At 41.2% G+C, this 17,349-nt stretch overlaps 1 protein-coding gene across 3 annotated transcripts in view; it reads left to right on the top strand.

Annotated features, from left to right (window-relative positions):
* The window catches only part of RHBDD1 (rhomboid domain containing 1), a 135,190-nt gene that overhangs the window by 60,020 nt on the left and 57,821 nt on the right, over positions 1 to 17,349 (top strand). For all 3 annotated transcript variants that reach the window (XM_005890134.3, XM_070385758.1, XM_070385748.1), the window contains 2 exons: positions 5,741 to 5,829; positions 9,225 to 9,281. In XM_005890134.3, coding sequence (XP_005890196.1) covers positions 5,741 to 5,829; positions 9,225 to 9,281 — 146 coding nt within the window. The remainder of the gene's footprint in view (positions 1 to 5,740; positions 5,830 to 9,224; positions 9,282 to 17,349) is intronic.

Here is a 17,349-nt window from a genome sequence, read left to right as displayed (position 1 = left end):
AAAATGACTGTCCAATGGTCAGAGCATTTCTTAGCAGCACTAGTAGATTCAGAAATAGGACGTTCTTGAACAAACAAAGACTGGCAGAATTTTTTACTCTCTGACTTGAACTGAAAGAATTGCTAAAAGTTGGATTTTAGAGAGAAAGAAATTGATCCCAGATGTAGGTTCCACCATGAGAGAGCAATGGGCCAACAAAGAAGTTGGACATGTTCATAAAGTTAAATGATCGAAGGAAATGGCTGCCTCTGTATTAGGATTTGAATACAAACAAAATGTTTTTCCAATTGAGTATGTAACTGCTTAGACTTAGTGCCGGTATTGGAAATTCTTCTGTTTGTGATGAATTATTTTCAGGCAAGGATTTTTAATCAGAGGTCCATGGATAGGATTCAAGGCATCTGTGAACTTCTTAAAATGATAAGTGACATACCTTGTGAATGTGGAGTCTTGCCACAGACAGGACCCATGGCGTTTATCAGACATTTAAAGGGATTTAGAACCTGGACAAGCTAAAGGACTACTGGATTATTGTATTGTCCCCCAGTTAAGAAATTATATCAGCACTTAACTCTCCCTGACAGTGAGATCAGAGCATCTGGATTTGAATATCGGATCTGTCAGTTACTTTGCAGAACCACTGAGACCCTGGACAGGTGATTTGCCTTCTGTCTGTAGTTCACACAGCACACAACCTGTGTGGCCACACACAGCAGTGGTATATCTGGCTCTTGTGACCACATCTCACCATCACAGTCAGTGTTTGACTATAGCTGTTAGGATTTTCTAAAGAGTCCCTCTTGAGCTATGAGAAGAAACAAAACTTCTAAGTCATCAATTTTTGGCTATAATAATAGACTTAGTGCTGTTGTTCTGTTCAGTGAACACATGGTTTGTGTAATATGTTGTCCAAGTGTGCAGGAGTGAGCACGGGGAGGAAGTGTGTGTTCAATCATTGTCTCTCCCAGTGAAACTTGATACTAAAGCAGCTATTCACTGGTGACCGGTGTTACTTGTGCTTTTAGAGTGTAGTTGTACTGTAGGTCAGATGTGTGCGTTTGTGTGTTAATTTTAATTCTACTTCTCCGCTCCTTCAGGAGTTGTTTACTAAGAACTAGAGTTAGGCCACTCACCAATGCTGCTGATGCTGTACCAGCTGTGGTCATGGATGCAGAGTTGAGGACAGCGGTTCTGTCTCTGAGGAATTGCCATAGATTAGGATGGAGGAGACAAGGTCTCCACCAAATCCTCACGCCAGCCTGAGACCTTCTCAGGCTATTCCTAAAAGCAAAGCTTCCCCAGCCTGCCACCTGGGGTGTCAGCCAGCAGGTATAAGTAAGAGCAGAGAAGAGTGTACCTTCTAGGAGGGCTGCTGTGGAGCTCGGGGAGCCTCAGATGTCAAAAATGTTGAAACATCTGTTTAGCATGTGTCATTATGATCCTAGTAACACAGTCTGTTTCTAAAGCTGTGACATTTGACATTCCCAGCCACTAATTAGAGAGCCCAGGTATGTCTTCTTCCCTCAAAGCCCCAGGCCTCCTTTATCCCTGCCTCCTTCCCAGCACTCCCAGGGGCCGGGATAAAGTGTCCTAATCCTAGGACTGGGCTGCCCCATCCTACTGGGGAGAAGGTAGCTCCCAGCTCCACTTCCGTTTCCTGTCTGCACATCTGTTTCCTCTCTCATGACATGGGTATCTCTTAGAAGGCGAAGGGCAGTGGTTTGTCAAACAGTTACCTATAGCATGGAGCAGGTTAACTCACCTCTTGAGACAAGCATGTGATTCCTCTGTCATGGATGGCATCCTTACCTTTTCTGTGTATAATGTTGAGACTTTCTCAGGGGTTGGTTGTTTATGTTAGCTATGCTGTGTGCAGCAGGTGGGATCTTAGTTTCCTGACCAGGAATCAAGCCTTCACCCACTGCATTGGAAACGTGGGGTCTTAACCACTGGACCACCAGGGAAGTCCTGAGAGGTTCTCAGTTTTGATTGAATAAGATCATAAGCTCTTCTTGTTTTTTATTTTAAAAGAAAAACACTTCTGTATAGCTTAAATGAAATGATAAGGACAGTAAGAGTATTGAGATGAGACTTTAGTGGAAAATGCTGAATTTAGGCAGATAATGAGATCAAATTGCCAACGTCTGCTGGATCATGGAAAAAGCAAGAGAATTCCAGAAAAATATCTATTTTTGCTTTATTGACTATGCCAAAGCCTTTGACTGTGTGGATCACAATAAACTGTGGAAAATTCTGAAAGAGATGGGAATACCAGACCACCTAACCTGCCTCTTGAGAAATCTGTATGCAGGTCAGGAAGCAACAGTTAGAACTGGACATGGAACAACAGACTGGTTCCAAATAGGAAAAGGAGTACGTCAAGGCTGTATATTGTCACCCTGCTTATTTAACTTCTATACAGAGTACATCATGAGAAACGCTGGACTGGAAGAAACAAAAGCAGGAATCAAGATTGCCAGGAGAAATATCAATAACCTCAGATATGCAGATGACACCACCCTTATGGCAGAAAGTGAAGAGGAACTAAAAAGCCTCTTGATGAAAGTGAAAGTGGAGAGTGAAAAAGCTGACTTAAAACTCAACATTCAGAAAACTAAGATCATGGCATCTGGTCCCATCACTTCATGGGAAATAGATGGGGAAACAATGGAAACAGTGTCAGACTCTCTTTTTTGGGGCCCCAAAATCACTGCAGATGGTGACTGCAGCCATGAAATTAAAAGACACTTACTCCTTGGAAGGAAAGTTATGACCAACCTAGATAGCATATTGAAAAGCAGAGACATTACTTTGCCAACAAAGGTCCGTCTAGTCAAGGCTATGGTTTTTCCAGTGGTCATGTATGGATGTGAGAGTTGGACTGTGAAGAAGGCTGAGGGCCGAAGAATTGATGCTTTTGAACTGTGGTGTTGGAGAAGACTCTTGAGTGTCCCTTGGACTGCAAGGAGATCCAACCAGACCATTCTGAAGGAGATCAGCCCTGGGATTTCTTTGAAAGGAATGATGCTAAAGCTGAAACTCCAGTATTTTGGCCACCTCATACGAAGAGTTGACTCATTGGAAAAGACTCTGATGCTGGGAGGGATTGGGGGCAGGAGGAGAAGGGGACGACAGAGGATGAGATGGCTGGATGGCATCATTGACTCGATGGATGTGAGTCTCAGTGAACTCCGGGAGTTGGTGATGGACAGGGAGGCCTGGCGTGCTGCGATTCATGGGGTCACAAAGAGTCGGACACGACTGAGTGACTGAACTGAACTGAATGAAACATAGTCTCTGGTCTGCTAGCCTCCCTTCCTTAGTTATTTGTAATGTGATTATAGCTTAGACTTCTACAAACCCATTTAGAGAGATAAAAAATTCATTTAACTATGTTGTTGTTTCGTCACTCAGTTGTGTCTGACTCTCTGTGACCCCATGGACTGTAGCCAGGCTCCTCTGTCCATGGATTATCCAGGCAACAGTTCTGGAGTGGACTGCCATTTCTTCCTCCAGGGGATCTTGCCGACTCAGGGACAGAACCCAGGTCTCCTGCATTGGCAAGGCAGATTCTTTACTGCCGAGCCACCAGGGAAGCTTAATACAAAATATACGTCTTTTTTTTTTTTTTTTTTTTTACTATATTAACTATTATGCTCTAATTTATAAATGAGGTTTAAAGCTGATTGTTTAATAGGTTGGGATTTAAAATTGACATTTTCTCCCATGTCATGTTATAGCTGTATAACTTATCATAAAGATTTGCTTGAAAACTTTCAAAGATATTGATGTATTTTATTCTCTTCAGTTAAATTGAAGTTACTGTTTTTAAAATTTTGATTCTGGCCTCTTCTTTGCTCAAACCACCACTTTCTTTGCCATTCCTCTAACTAGTTGGAGAGTTTATTTGCCTAAAAATAGAATAAAATAAGTACAGTTTGGGTTTTTTTTTTTTTTTTTTTTGGAAAATCTAAAGGAGAGCACAGTTAATATTGTTCTTCCCTGAAAATGGGAAACTGACTGTCTGATCCCATGTTTTTATTATCAGGTCACACATGCTGTTAGTTAGAGATATTTGATGAAAATAACAGCTATCCTTAAGGAATGATTATGTGTATGTGTGTGCATACATGCACGCCCACATGTGGTGTGACCTTCAGTGTGTGTAGACGCATGCAGAGCCTTGTTTGGGCAGTAGTGTGATTGAGTTGGCTATTGGGCAGGACCGTCCTGACTACACAAGGCTTCCTTTCATCTTTTTCTCTGAAGTGCTCCCTTGTCTGTTTCTTTCCTGCGAGCCAGCAACTCTCCCTGGCCCTGAGACCGTGGCAGTTACTTGCGGCTGCCTCACTTGTGGCGTTAAGGGCCTCTTGCCCCTGTCCTTTGCTGCCATGGTCACAAGGTATATTGGATTTGATTCTGCATCTCACGAGGGTGATGGCATCAGTGGCATGGCTCAGTCCCTCCCGTGCCACAGCCATCTGAGGCTGAAGGTACAATGACTTTAAATTGCCTTCTGCTCTTCTTGCTGAAACCATCCTGGGACACTGGAATCATGCATTCCACACATATTTGGGTGTCTGTCCTGTGCCTGGCACCATCCTAGGTGTGCGAGATACCCCTGTGTAAACCACAAAAGTCCCCGTGCTCTTGGAGTTTACATCAGCTCCTTGGTAACTTTCAAAGGAAGAGGAACCCTTCACCTGAGATGTGAAGAGTTTTTATGATGGGGTACTCTTCAGTTTAGCCTTGGGGTCACCAGTGAGCTCTTGAGGGTATGGCAGTGGGCTGTGGGGGTGGGTTTAGTAGGAGATGAGGATGGAGAGAAGAGATGGGCAGGGCCATGAGTGGGAAGGCCTTGAGCACAGGCTAAAGTGTCTGTAAGCAGAGGAGTCAGTGAGCCCCTACAGGATGGCCGTGACATACAAGACCTCACCTCTGGGGAAAATAACTGATGGAGGGCGTGGGCTGCACAGAGAGCAGGAGCTGGGGGCGGCAGAAAGCCAGGCTGGATGATCTTCGATTTACTCTTTTTACTCATTCAGCATATACTTAGCTGGGGCTTGCCTTGTATTTATATTTAGAAGCAGTTGCTAATCTTAGACGCTATTTTAAGAAGAGTGGAACCGATTTAAAGCTCTGTCTCATCTTTCAAGCTTGAAGTTTACATTTTGGGGTTTTTGGGGGGCTGAGGGACTGAAAGATCCACATTTATGTGAGGGGTGCGGAAGAGGGTGGACATCTCAATCTCTTCTGCAAAGTTTCTCTTGCTCTTTGCCTCCCTAGTCAGGGTGGGAATACTGTAGCTGTCTACTCTGCAGTGAACACAGGTAACACCTGTCCCTCACAGTGGCTGACTAATTCAAGATTTAATTCAGAGGAAATGGATTTCATTGATACTTCCTAATAAGAGCTACAGACATAGAACTGGAAGAAGTATAATGGGTTGTCTTGACAAAAACGCTTCTGCTGCCCTGAAGGAGCCAGCTCACTTCTCTTGGTCAAGGAGGGAGATTGCCTTTTAAACCTGTTATGTTTGTTATTCACTGTACTTTTTTTTTTTGTTGTAAGGTAGGAAGTGATGTCCTTGGGACGGAGTTAAATGCTGCTCCGCATGAAAGATGTGATGCAGAACCAGAGCCTGCCACCTGTGACTAATTGACACGCCCCTGGCCATTGAGAAGACAGTGTGTAGTCTGCAGCAGAGCAAACACTCACGAAGGTCCTCCTTCTCTCCTAGGACTTCCTTTGCCGGGCATCTGGCTGGAATTCTTGTTGGACTGATGTACACTCATGGGCCTCTGAAGAAGATCATGGAGTCGTGCACAGGTATGGAGAACAGGGCTTCTCCATTGGCTCAATGGTAAAGAATCCACCTACCACAACGCAGGAGACACAAAAGACACTAGTTCGTTCCCTGAGTTGGCAAGATCCCCTGGAGTAGGAAATGGCAACCCACTCCAGTATTCCTGCCTGGAAAATTCCATGGACAGAGGAGCCTGGTGGGCTGCAGCCCATGGGGTGGCAAAGTCAGACACGACTGAGGAACTGAGCACACAAGCACAGAACACCTTTGGCTTGACTAGTTGGAAGTTCATCTTCATTTTAATGGGAATAAAAGCAACCCCAAGTTTCCCTGTGATTCAACTTAGGAAGTCCCTAATAGGCTCTTTTTACACTAAGAGGTGAACCAGCTGGCACTGGTCCTCTCATGGTCCAAAAAGGAGACTGAAAACCCCAGTTTTAAACCTGATGCTTTCTTAGGGGACAAATGAAGTACACACTTACACCCACAGCGTTGTTGCCACTCACCGAAAACCACTATTTCCTTGAAATTCATAGAACTAAAGCTGGTTTAAAATATGCTTTCTTCTGTAATATTCCATGAATTCAAAGTGCAAGGCAAAGTTAAAAAAAGAAAGACAAATCTGTACTGAAGTACAAGGTCAGTATTTTAAACAATTCAGAATGACCACTAGGTCCTTGGCAGGCAAGACATATATTCATGGATGGCCAAACCAAGTCTGTTTTTCCTGAAGCGTGGCTCCTGCTTTTTAATTTAAAAAATTATTTCCCTTCTAATTGCTGCTCAATGAAAATACTTTATTTTACTTAGGAAACCTATAACTTTTTTGGCTCTCTTAATTGGAAATGCTATACTAGTCATGACTTATAAGGAAACTGTTTTGCAAACACTTGTTCTATAGACCATATGAGTTCCAATATTTCATCTTTTACTCATGGGGAATCTTCTGAGACTATTTTACCTTCTCTTAAACCATAAATAATTTGTTTTCACTATTTGTGCTAATAAGTGGTATTCTTACAAACCATATAATATTCATGATATTAGAAAGCTTTCTAAACATTGTCCCCTTGCCTTTATTAGCTGGTTGTATTCACTTTTGGGCGATTTTTACAGACTGTGTTGCATCCACGCAAATTTTTATTTTCCTACCTTTGCATCTTACTGTTTTTCTGGTGTGTGTACCTGGAGGAGGCAGCAGGAGCTTCCTGTATTGAAAATGTAGGGTTTTATTATATTTTTAATACAACGTAATTAATGGAAATCCAGATATGAGTTTTGTTGCCCAAATGTCCTCAGTGCTGATACAGGAAAAGAAATGATTCTTGGGAATCTAGTATTTTGTTTCCTTTTTGTGTGTGTGTGTCTGAGGATTAAGTGGTTAAGTAAAGCTTTCTTACAGACATATTATGAAATTTAGGCAAATGTTTTGTTTTTAAAGAGGATTGTCCCCATAATTGTAACATTTTAACTTTTACTTTCCTCCCTGAAGCCTCGCCTGTTTTCTAAGGAGACTTATTTTTATATCATTCTATTTTCAGTATAATAAGTAGAAAATTGAATACTAGAAGTTGAAACATTTCAATGCTGTTCGCAAATAGCCTGCAATCTCTGCCTTTTTTTCCGGTAAAGCAGGAGAAAGATCTAGAGTGATTTGAGAACTGAGGTGACACAGGAGCCCTGTGGAAAATACATGAAAGCTGCTGTCTGGTAGCTCCTGGGAAAGGAGCATCACACTGAAGGTGTCCCCTGTTACTCTTCCCTCTCCTTTCCTTCACCAGTGCTGAATTTTCTGTCCTGTGTTTAGGGGTAAGAAACAGGAAAGTCCGTTAGGAAGGCTAAGAACACGGCTCACGAACACCCTTGTTATGGGGCATGTTCTCTCTATAGCCAGAGCATCTCTACTTGTACAGAGATCTCAAAGACCAAGCTTGGTCCCTTAGAAGGCAGAGACCATCTTATGTTGTCAGGAACCTTAAGGAACTTCAGAGGTATAAGTTAGAGTTTCATTGTCCCCACCACATTGTGTTCCCTGTAGGACTAACCCCAAACAAAAGAGAATATATTTTAATTGTTCAGAACTTATTTATAATGACTTTGAGCTTTGTTGCAAAGAAGCTAATAATTGTTGGAAAGGCTGGTAGTTACAGCTTTAGGGCTATTCTGTTCTATCAGACAACATGTCTATTTTTATTCCAGTACCATCCTGTTTTGTTGACTATAGCTTTATAGTATACAATGGGCTTCCCAGGTGGCTCAGTGGTAAAGAATCTGCCTGCCAGTGCAGGAGACAAAGAAGACACAGGTTCGATCCCTGGGTCAGGAAGATCCCCTAGAGAAGGAAATGGCAACCCACTTTACTAATCTTGCCTGGAGAATCCCATGGACAGAGGAGTCTGGTGGGCTACAGCCCAGGGGGTTGCAAAGAGCTGGGCACGGCTCTGTGACTGGGCACACACATGTGCACATACTGTTTTGTTTACTGTAGCTTTATAACATCCATCGCAGTCAGGAATTGTTAAGACATCTATCATCAAAAAGACAAGAGATAACAAAGTTAGGTGAGGATGTTAGTGAGAATGTGTATTGGTGCAGCCACTATGGAAAATAGCATGGAGGGTCCTCAAAAAATAAAAAATAGGACGACTGTATGATCCAGGAATCCCACTTCTGTGTGTATTTCCAAAGGAAATGAAATCAGCGTCTCGAAGATATATCTGTACTCCCATGTTCCTTGGAGCATTTGTTCACTATAGCCAATATAGGGAAACATCCCAAATGTGTGATGAATGGGTGAAGAAAATGTGGTATGTGTGTATATATAATGGAGTATTATCAGTCATGAAAAGAACTCTAATCCTGTTTTTGATAAAGTGGGTGAACCAGGAGGACATTGTGCTAAGTGAAATAAGCCAGATAATTAAGTATGTTGTCACTTACAATGTGTGAAATCTAAAAACGAACTCACAGAACCAGAGAGTAGAACAGTGGTTTCCAGGGGTAGCATGTGGGGTAAATGCAGAGATGTTGGTCAAAGGATACAAGCTTTCAGTTATAAGATGAGTAAGTTCTGGGGATGTAATGTTCAGCATTGTGACTATAGTTAATAGCACTTTATTAATACTTGAAATAGTACTTGACATTTACTAAGAGAATAGATCTTACATTTTCTCATATATATACACACACAATGGTAAGTATATAAAGTGATAGATGTGTTAATTAACATAATTGTGGTTATCATTTCATAATATATATGTATATTAAATCATTCCATTGTACACCTTTTAAAAAAATCATGACCAACCCAAACATGTACAATTTTAATTTGTTAATCATACCTCAGTAAAACTGGCAATAGGGGTCAGGGCAGAGCCTATGGCTACAATTAAAATGTTTTTTTTTCCTTCATTTTTAGGCATTTTCCCATCCAATAGTGATTACCCAGGACAGCAGTACTACTTTAATAGTTCAGGTAAGTAACTTTATTTCATTTAATACAGTTTAACTTGTTTTTAAAAATTATACTGTTTGTTACTACAGAGCTCCCATAAGGTAATATGGGTAAACCCATATTATTGCTATTGGAGAGTACACCAGACATTAGGTCCTTGTACCTCTAATGTCACTGGAAGCTAGACGGGGACACTGTCCAGGGAGCATATTTGGGTGCATGGTTAAGGAAGGAGGGAACTCCAGCAAGAAAATGTTAAATGATTGGTTTGAGGTTTCTCAGACATGTTAAGATATATATGAGAAACAGGCCCCTTGATACTCAGCCTAAGAGACCATTCACTGGCTAAGTGTTAGAAGTTACTTTCATATATATATAGTTCTCCACAGTCCACTCCACTTACATATGCAGGAAGAGTCACATTTACTGTAAGAAGCTAAGATAGGCATTCCTTTAACAGTTAAAGAGGAGAAGGTATTTTTTTCTAGAGGTCTTTGTAAATAGGTAGAAAGGATTTCCTATTGAAGCATATGACCTTTTTTAAGCTAAAGCCCTTACATTCCAGCCTGGCAGGGCTGCACTGTAATATCCTGAATCAGTACCAGCAGACAAGCGTCGAAGAACCTAAGCACCAGAGGCAGTGGGTGGCTTTACAGTCCTGCCTGTTGAGAACCACTGTAACTTAAATCTGGGGTCAGCAACCTTTCCTGTAAAGGGCCAGGTAGCTACTGTTTGAGAGTTTAAAGGCTTTGTTGACCATATGTAGTTTCTATCTCAACGAGGCAACCTGTCGTCATAGTGTGACGACGACCATACACTGTTCTGTCACTCAGTCGTGTCCTGTTCTTTGTGACCCCGTGGCCTCTAGCATACCAGTCTCCTCTGTCATGGAATCTTCCAGGAAAGAATACTGGAGTAGGTTGCCATTGCCTCCTCCAGGGGATCTTCCCAACCCAGGGATCGAACCTGAGTCTCTGCATCTCTTGCATTGGCAAGTGGGTTCTTTACCACTAGTGCCACCTGGGAAGCCAACCATATACTGTTCATAAGCAAGGGTCCTTAGTTGTGTTCCAGTAAAACCGTATTTATAAAGACAGGCAGTGGGTTGTATTTGTACTCCTACTTGTAGCTTTTTGACCCCTGGATTAAATGATACAAGTACAAAGAATTGTGTAGCTAGATATATATCGGTGCTTTTGCTTTGTTCTCCCATACAGTGCTCTGACCCTCAGTCTGGTTTACCCAGTAGCACCCTCTGAGTGGTCGTATTGTGCACGTTTGTTAGACTGACCACTGCGGGAGAGAAAGAAAGAGCTATAGTCCTTGTCTCAGAGTTTATGACCAGGACTTGATGGTAGATGCCATACATTTGGAAAGGCAAAACAGTAGAAGCGAATAGGACTAATCTGGGTATAGAAAACAGAATGATGAACCATGGAATCGAGTAGTACAGAATAACATGATGATAGTTAATGTTCAACAGAATCTCCAGTTGACCCCAGGAAGATTTCCGGAGCTTTTTCTGTCCACATAGTTTTCTCCTTTGCTGTATTCCGCCCTGAAAATTCCAACTCTATTCAGGGAGCCAGCTGCATCCACCTATGTCCCTCCCTGCTCCCTGAACCACAGTCTAGAGAGTGCCTTCAGGCTCATTTCCTTTATTTCCCTTCTCTCAAGATTCAGAATCTTGAACTGCCAATTATACAATGCCCGAAAACATCCATCTCATATGTTTTCTCCCATCTTCTACTTGATTTGGTAGATCTAGTCCAGTCCCAGTTGCTCCTTCCTGGCAGAGGTAGGAGTCCATTTCAGAGATATTGATGAGTGCAGTCAGTGCTCAGCCTGGAAGGGAGGGAGCAGAGTTGCAGTTACTGGAGGTCATCCAGAAGAGGTGGAGTGCTGGGTCTTGATGAGTTAAGTAAGCATCCTTACTTGATGAAGTTAAGGAAAGCAATGAAAGGAAAGGGCTTTTCAGTTCTTTATGAAAAAGCCTGCCTGGAATTATCCAGAATGTAGTGGAATGCCACTGAATGATTTACTCAGTAGAATGATACTGTTAAGAGTTACAATCAAGATATGTTTTTGATGTAGTTGTAAAGGCTTGGATCATGATGGTCAAACTTGGCTGTTTATGTGAACCACCTGAGAAGCTTTTACAGTGTGTCCATGGCTTGAATTCAACCCAGACCAGTTAAGTTATAATTGGGATAGAGACAGGGACTTGGGCCTTTAAAAAAAAAAAAAAAAGCTTCTCAAGTGATTCTAATGGATTCAGGAAGAAAAATCATAGGCTTAGATGATTGGGATTACCTAGGCTTATGGACTACAGTGAAGAATACTGTTGTTCCCCAGCGGCTTCACTCTGAGGCTTTCTGATGCTCTGGAGGCTTAAAATCCTGATCTTGGTCTTGGTGCAGGAAAGGAACAGTTGTTACACAGTGCGGGCTCACTTGTTTCTATCTGAACTCACCTGAAGAGAGGAGGTGTGATGGTTAGTTGTCAACAGAGCTGATACAGTCTTATGGAAGAACACTGGGTCCTTTTGGTTGTTGGTTATGGAGGCCAGCTCACACTGACTTAAGTTTGAGTAGAGGTTTCTCAGCTCATGTGACTCAGAAGAGATGAATCATACAGGAAGACTGTTTTGGCTGTCTCCCATTGTGATTTCTCTTTTCCTATTGACCTTATTCTCTCTAGTATTTATGGCTCCTAATACCTCAGAGTACTCAAGGAAAAGGGGCTTCTCTCCTGGTTCATTTTTTAAATCTCCAAGAGAAACGGGAATGATCCTCTGGATGAAGAGAATAATAACATATTTGTGCACAGACGTGGCTTAAACTATCATAAATGACCTCATCCCAACATCTTCTGTGACAATTGGGAATTGAGGTTTAAAAATGTTAAGTATTTTGGCTAAAGTCATCCGGGTACTTAGTTATACAGTTAGGACTAAACATGCCAGTCACTGATTCCTAGCCCCTGCTGTTTCTGTTGTACAGGGATATGACATAGGCATTCTGCTGATTTAACCTTACCAAAGAGGGCAGGTTTCCTTACTGACTTTTCTTTCATCTTTTTTGAACTTACAAAGAAAAAAGGGAAACCTGCTAAAAGCCTCCTTCATATGAAAGAGGCATAAGCAGAGCAGACACACAGACCAGAGAATGAAAGGCAACAATAAAAGCCTCTCTTGCCTTCCTTTCCTATCCCCTGTAAGATTATCATATTTATATTTCTTCCGCTGAAGTGATTGGATTTCTTCAAAGGCAGCACTACATAAGGCCAGGTGGCCATGCTAATGGTCACCTAGGGAACTTTTATGAGAGCATATGTATCTCTTACAGGCAATGATTTATTCTGAATATGGCTGTCCTTAGCTGGAAAAGAATTTATAGGTCACAGAACCTCATGAATGTTTAAAAAGCGGTTACCAATCTTTCTGATCTTGGTGGTGTTTCTTGATCTCTTTTGCCGTGAAATCCTGGTATGTGTATAAGGAACAGATGGAGTAGTTTATAGAATAATGATAACCAGAATTTCTTTTATTACAGAGCCAAAGTATATAACTACAAAAGAATATTAGACTAGCATTCATCGCAGGATATAATTTAAACTTATTTATCTTAAGTGTTTGATTGTTAGGTTTTTCCAGCCATGTTTATTATGAAGATTTTAAAATATCTGATTGGGCCACTAGAACAGCTGTAGAAAATTTTTGGTCCTAGGAGACCTCTTCTCATTGTAATAGATATTGATGGGATCTTCAGTCCTGTTGATAACTCGTGACTGACGATGTAGAACGTTTAACCACACTAGTCTTTTTGACTTAAAGCATTAAAACTTTCCCTTTCTCTCTCCCCATGTTTTGTCTGGCAAGTACCAAATTAGATTTTATAATATTCAGATGTTTAGAGTTGTAGGCTTTATTTTGTGAAGGCACTGTTCAGTTGTACTTTGAATAAGAAATAACATGAAGAAAGATGTTCTCCTCTATCAAGAAAACATTGCCTCAAATCGTAGCAAATTTATCTGTCAATTGAAACTCCACAGATGTATGTTGTGTTTCTGGTATCTGTGTAGATAGGTATTCAGAGCTTTGGGGCTATTTTGGATTTTGAATTAGCTGAATATTTTTGAGGGTAGATAGGTAGAAATGCTGCTTAGACCTTCTGCAACAAAGTGACTTTCCCCAGGGATTTGAAAGTGGTAATGAGCCATATGGGAAAGTGCCCAGTGTGCTTTTCGTGTTGCAATAAAATAATTGGCACTCTTAGGGAATTGGGCAGTCTCTCTATTCAGGATTGCTAAAGCATCCTGTGGTATTCAGTGACTTGTCCATAAATATTCTATTATGTTCTGGAATGGTTGCCCCTGTCTTTGTTCTTTGTGAAGTAGATGTATTTATTATGTATTGATTATTTGTCCTTATGTGAAAGGTTTGGGGGGTTATTTTTTTGGTTGGTGGTTTTTTGTTTTGTTTTGTTTTTTGGCTTTTCGGTGAAAAGCACAGAAAGCAAGGTTTGTAGCAGTGCCATAGTCTCCTTTATCTTAGGATATGAAACTTGCTGGTATGTGTTGCCCAACACAGTAGTGGGAGCTGAATTTTTCTGATTGTTCTGTTGAGTGGAAACCAATTTGAGGAAGAGTGTCCATATGAAAAATTGTGTCCAGATCCCATTTCAGTCCCAAATCATTGAGGGGATTTGAGGATATATCCTTATCCTGATTTAAATATCATAATGTTTATATATTGACATGGGAAATGTGAGAGAGAATACAGAAGTTGGGTTAAACAGGAGGTGTTTGGTAAATCCCCACTAATTTCTGGGCTTCCCTGGTGGCTCAGCTGATAAAGAAAGTGAAAGTGAAAGTCACTCAGTTATGTCCAACTCTTTGTGACCCCATGAACTGTATAGTCCATAGAATTCTCAAGGCCAGAATACTAGAGTGGGTAGCTGTTCCCTTCTCCAGGGGATCTTCCCAGCCCAGGGATCAAACCTAGGTCTCCCACATTGCAAGTGGATTCTTTACCAGTTGAGCCACCTAAAGAATCCACCTGTAATGTGGGAGATCTGGGTTTGATCTCTGGGTTGAGAAGATCCCCTGGAGAACAGAACAGCTACCCACTCCAATATTCTAAGCCACCTAAAGAATAGAAAATTGTGTAACTTCTTTGGAAAACACTCTAGCAGTTTCAAATGGTTAAATATAGAATTACCATATGACCTAGCAATTCCACTCTTAGGTAAGAGAAATGAAAACATATGTCCAAATAACAACTTGTATACAAATATATTTGTAGTAGCATTATTCACAATAGTAAAAAGGTAGAAATAACCCAAAAGACATCAATTGGTAAGTGAATAAACAAAATGTGATATATTTATACAATGAAATATTACTTGGCCACAAAAAAAGAATGAAATAAGGATTTGTGCTACAACATGGATGAACCATGAAAACATTATACTGAATGAAATAAGCCATACATGAAACACCACATATTATACGATTCCTTTTATAAAATTGTCCATAATAGGCATAGCTATGGAAACAGAAAGTAGACCAGTGTTTGTTTAGGACTAGGATGACTGGCTTAAAACTCAACATTCAAAAAACTAAGATAATGGCATCCGGTCCCATCACTTCATGGCAAATAGATGGGGAAACAATGGAAACAGTGACAGACTTTATTTTCTTGGGCTCCACAATCACTGCAGATGGTGACTGCAGCCATGAAATTAAAAGACACTTTCTCCTTGGAAGAAAAGCTATGACATACCTAGACAGCATTAAAAAGTAGAGACATTACTTGACTGACAAAGGCCTGTCTAGTCAAAGCTATGGTTTTTCCAGTAGTCATGTATGGATGTGAAAGTTGGACCATAAAGAAAGCTGAGTGCTGTAGAACTGATGCTTTTGAACTGTGGTGTTGGAGAAGACTCTTGAGAGTCCCTTGGACTGCAAGGAGATCCAACCAGTCAATCCTAAAGTAAATTAGTCCTGAATATCCATTGGAAGGACTGATGCTAAAGTTGAAACTTTAATACTTTCACTACCTGGTGTGAAGAACTGATTCATTGGAAAAGACCCTGATGCTGGGAAAGATTGAAAGCAGGAGAAGAAGGGGACGACAGAGGATGAGATGATTGGATGGCATCACCGACTCGATCATGAGTTTAAGCAAGCTCCGGGAGTTGGTGATGGTCATTCCAGGTGAAGCCTGATGTGCTTCAGTTCGTGGTGTCTCAAAGAGTCAGACATGACTGAGCGACTGAACTGAACTGAGGCTGATCTGGGGCTGGTAAGTGAAAGGTTGTTGATTTCACACACACAGGCACACCATAGAGTTAGTAAAGTATAGCAGAAAACATGTTTACTAGGAGAGTAAGGAACTAGAGCTTCAATCATCCTTTCCTTGTCTTGAAGATCCCGGACAAGCCCCCAGGATGAAAGGTTGCTGCTGTGAGCTGTGTGTTACACTGGATTTGTGACCTCCGGAGGAGAGGATTTTGATCTGGGGTCAGAGACGAGGCTTGACTACTTGGAGCTTTTTGTGTAGCAAAGTTTTATTAAAGTATAATAGAGATAGAGAAAGCCTCTGACATAGACATCAGAAAGGGACAGAAAGAGTGCCTGCCTTCCTAGTTTTTAGCAAGGTGTTTTATGTCTGTTAGAAAGCTATTAATCAGATAAGAGAGATGCCTGAAGGCTGAAGGAGTTGCACTAGGCCCCTTTCCCACAATATGTACTTTTGAGATAGGTTGGCATGAGGTGTGTCATCCCCAGGCCATCAAACAGTTGACAGGAATACTGGTTTGTTGAGCCGGAGCCCAAGGTTTGAGGAAAGGAAAAAAGTCTTAGGAAGAACCATTTTGAAGAAAGGCGAATTCCGAAGCAAACACATCGTTTCATTAACATAAGAAAAACACGTTGGTTAGCTCAAGGCAGAACCCGGTGTCCTCAACACAGAATTAAAAGGAGCCGCTCTTAATTTTGTGTGGAGAAGGAAAACAGACAGCCACTTGCAGTTTATTTCCTCCTGCCGCTCGGGAACCTCTGCCCTTCCTGCCTGTTAACTCTCTCATCACTAAAGAGTGCAGGTTTCTTTAGGGGACGATAAAGGTGTTCTCAAGTTGTTTATGGTAATAACGGCACAACTCCATGAATTTACTAAAATCCATTGAGTTATATGCTCTAAATTGATGAATTATATATAGTATGTCAGTTAAATCTCTTGAAAGTCATTGTAAAAACACAACCAACAGACACAGATACTTTGCATGGCAAATATTTATATAAGCACTTATAGTTAGATTATCCAGCTGAGTTCTATTGTCATTTCCTTTTTAAAGACTAATTACCAGAAATTCTGAACACGAAATTTTAATTAACCAGGTTCTACCCTACAGAGTTCTTCTTGTTGGCTTTTTTGTTCCCCCCTGTAGTCTTATTAAAGCAATAAGTTTAAACTCAGGCCTGTACTATGGTGACATGGAATGATATGGAGGCATATGGCACAAGATGCATAGTGAAGGGTAGGAATTTTCATCAGCAACAGGGAGCACATTGATTAAACATTTGAAACATTATCTTCAAAGGGTATGACAGTGGCAGGAGAGAAGGAAAAAAAAGTAAGTGGATCCTCTCTCATTATGGGCTTCCCAGGTGGCACTAGTGAGAACCTACCTCCCAAGGCAGGAGACATAAGAGACTCAAGAAGATCCCCACAAGGAGGGCATGGTAACCCATTCCACTCTTCTTGCCTGGAGAATCCCCGTGGACAGAGGAGCCTGGTGGGCTACAGTCCATCTAGTTGCAAAGAGTCGGACATGACTGCAATGACTTAGCATGTGCTCACTCTCACTCTGTGAATTAAGTCGTCAGTCTTCTGTGGGGAAAAATAACCTCTTCCAAACAAATTCCATAAATGTGAGCAATAAAATAAACTCAAATTGAGTTGAAAAGTTTGATGGAAACATCTTGCAAAAGTCAATTTGCCCCTTGTTAATAGTATGTAAAAGTTTGACTCTTAAAGCATTATTTAATGGCCACGCTATCTCTTCTCTCTTTTGATCTAGCAACC

Source organism: Bos mutus, chromosome 2 (assembly GCF_027580195.1).
Source record: "Bos mutus isolate GX-2022 chromosome 2, NWIPB_WYAK_1.1, whole genome shotgun sequence".
In the NCBI taxonomy this organism is placed as follows: Eukaryota; Metazoa; Chordata; class Mammalia; order Artiodactyla; family Bovidae; genus Bos; species Bos mutus.
Note: the sequence above shows the minus strand (reverse complement) of the source record. Positions and strands in the feature narration are given on the sequence as shown.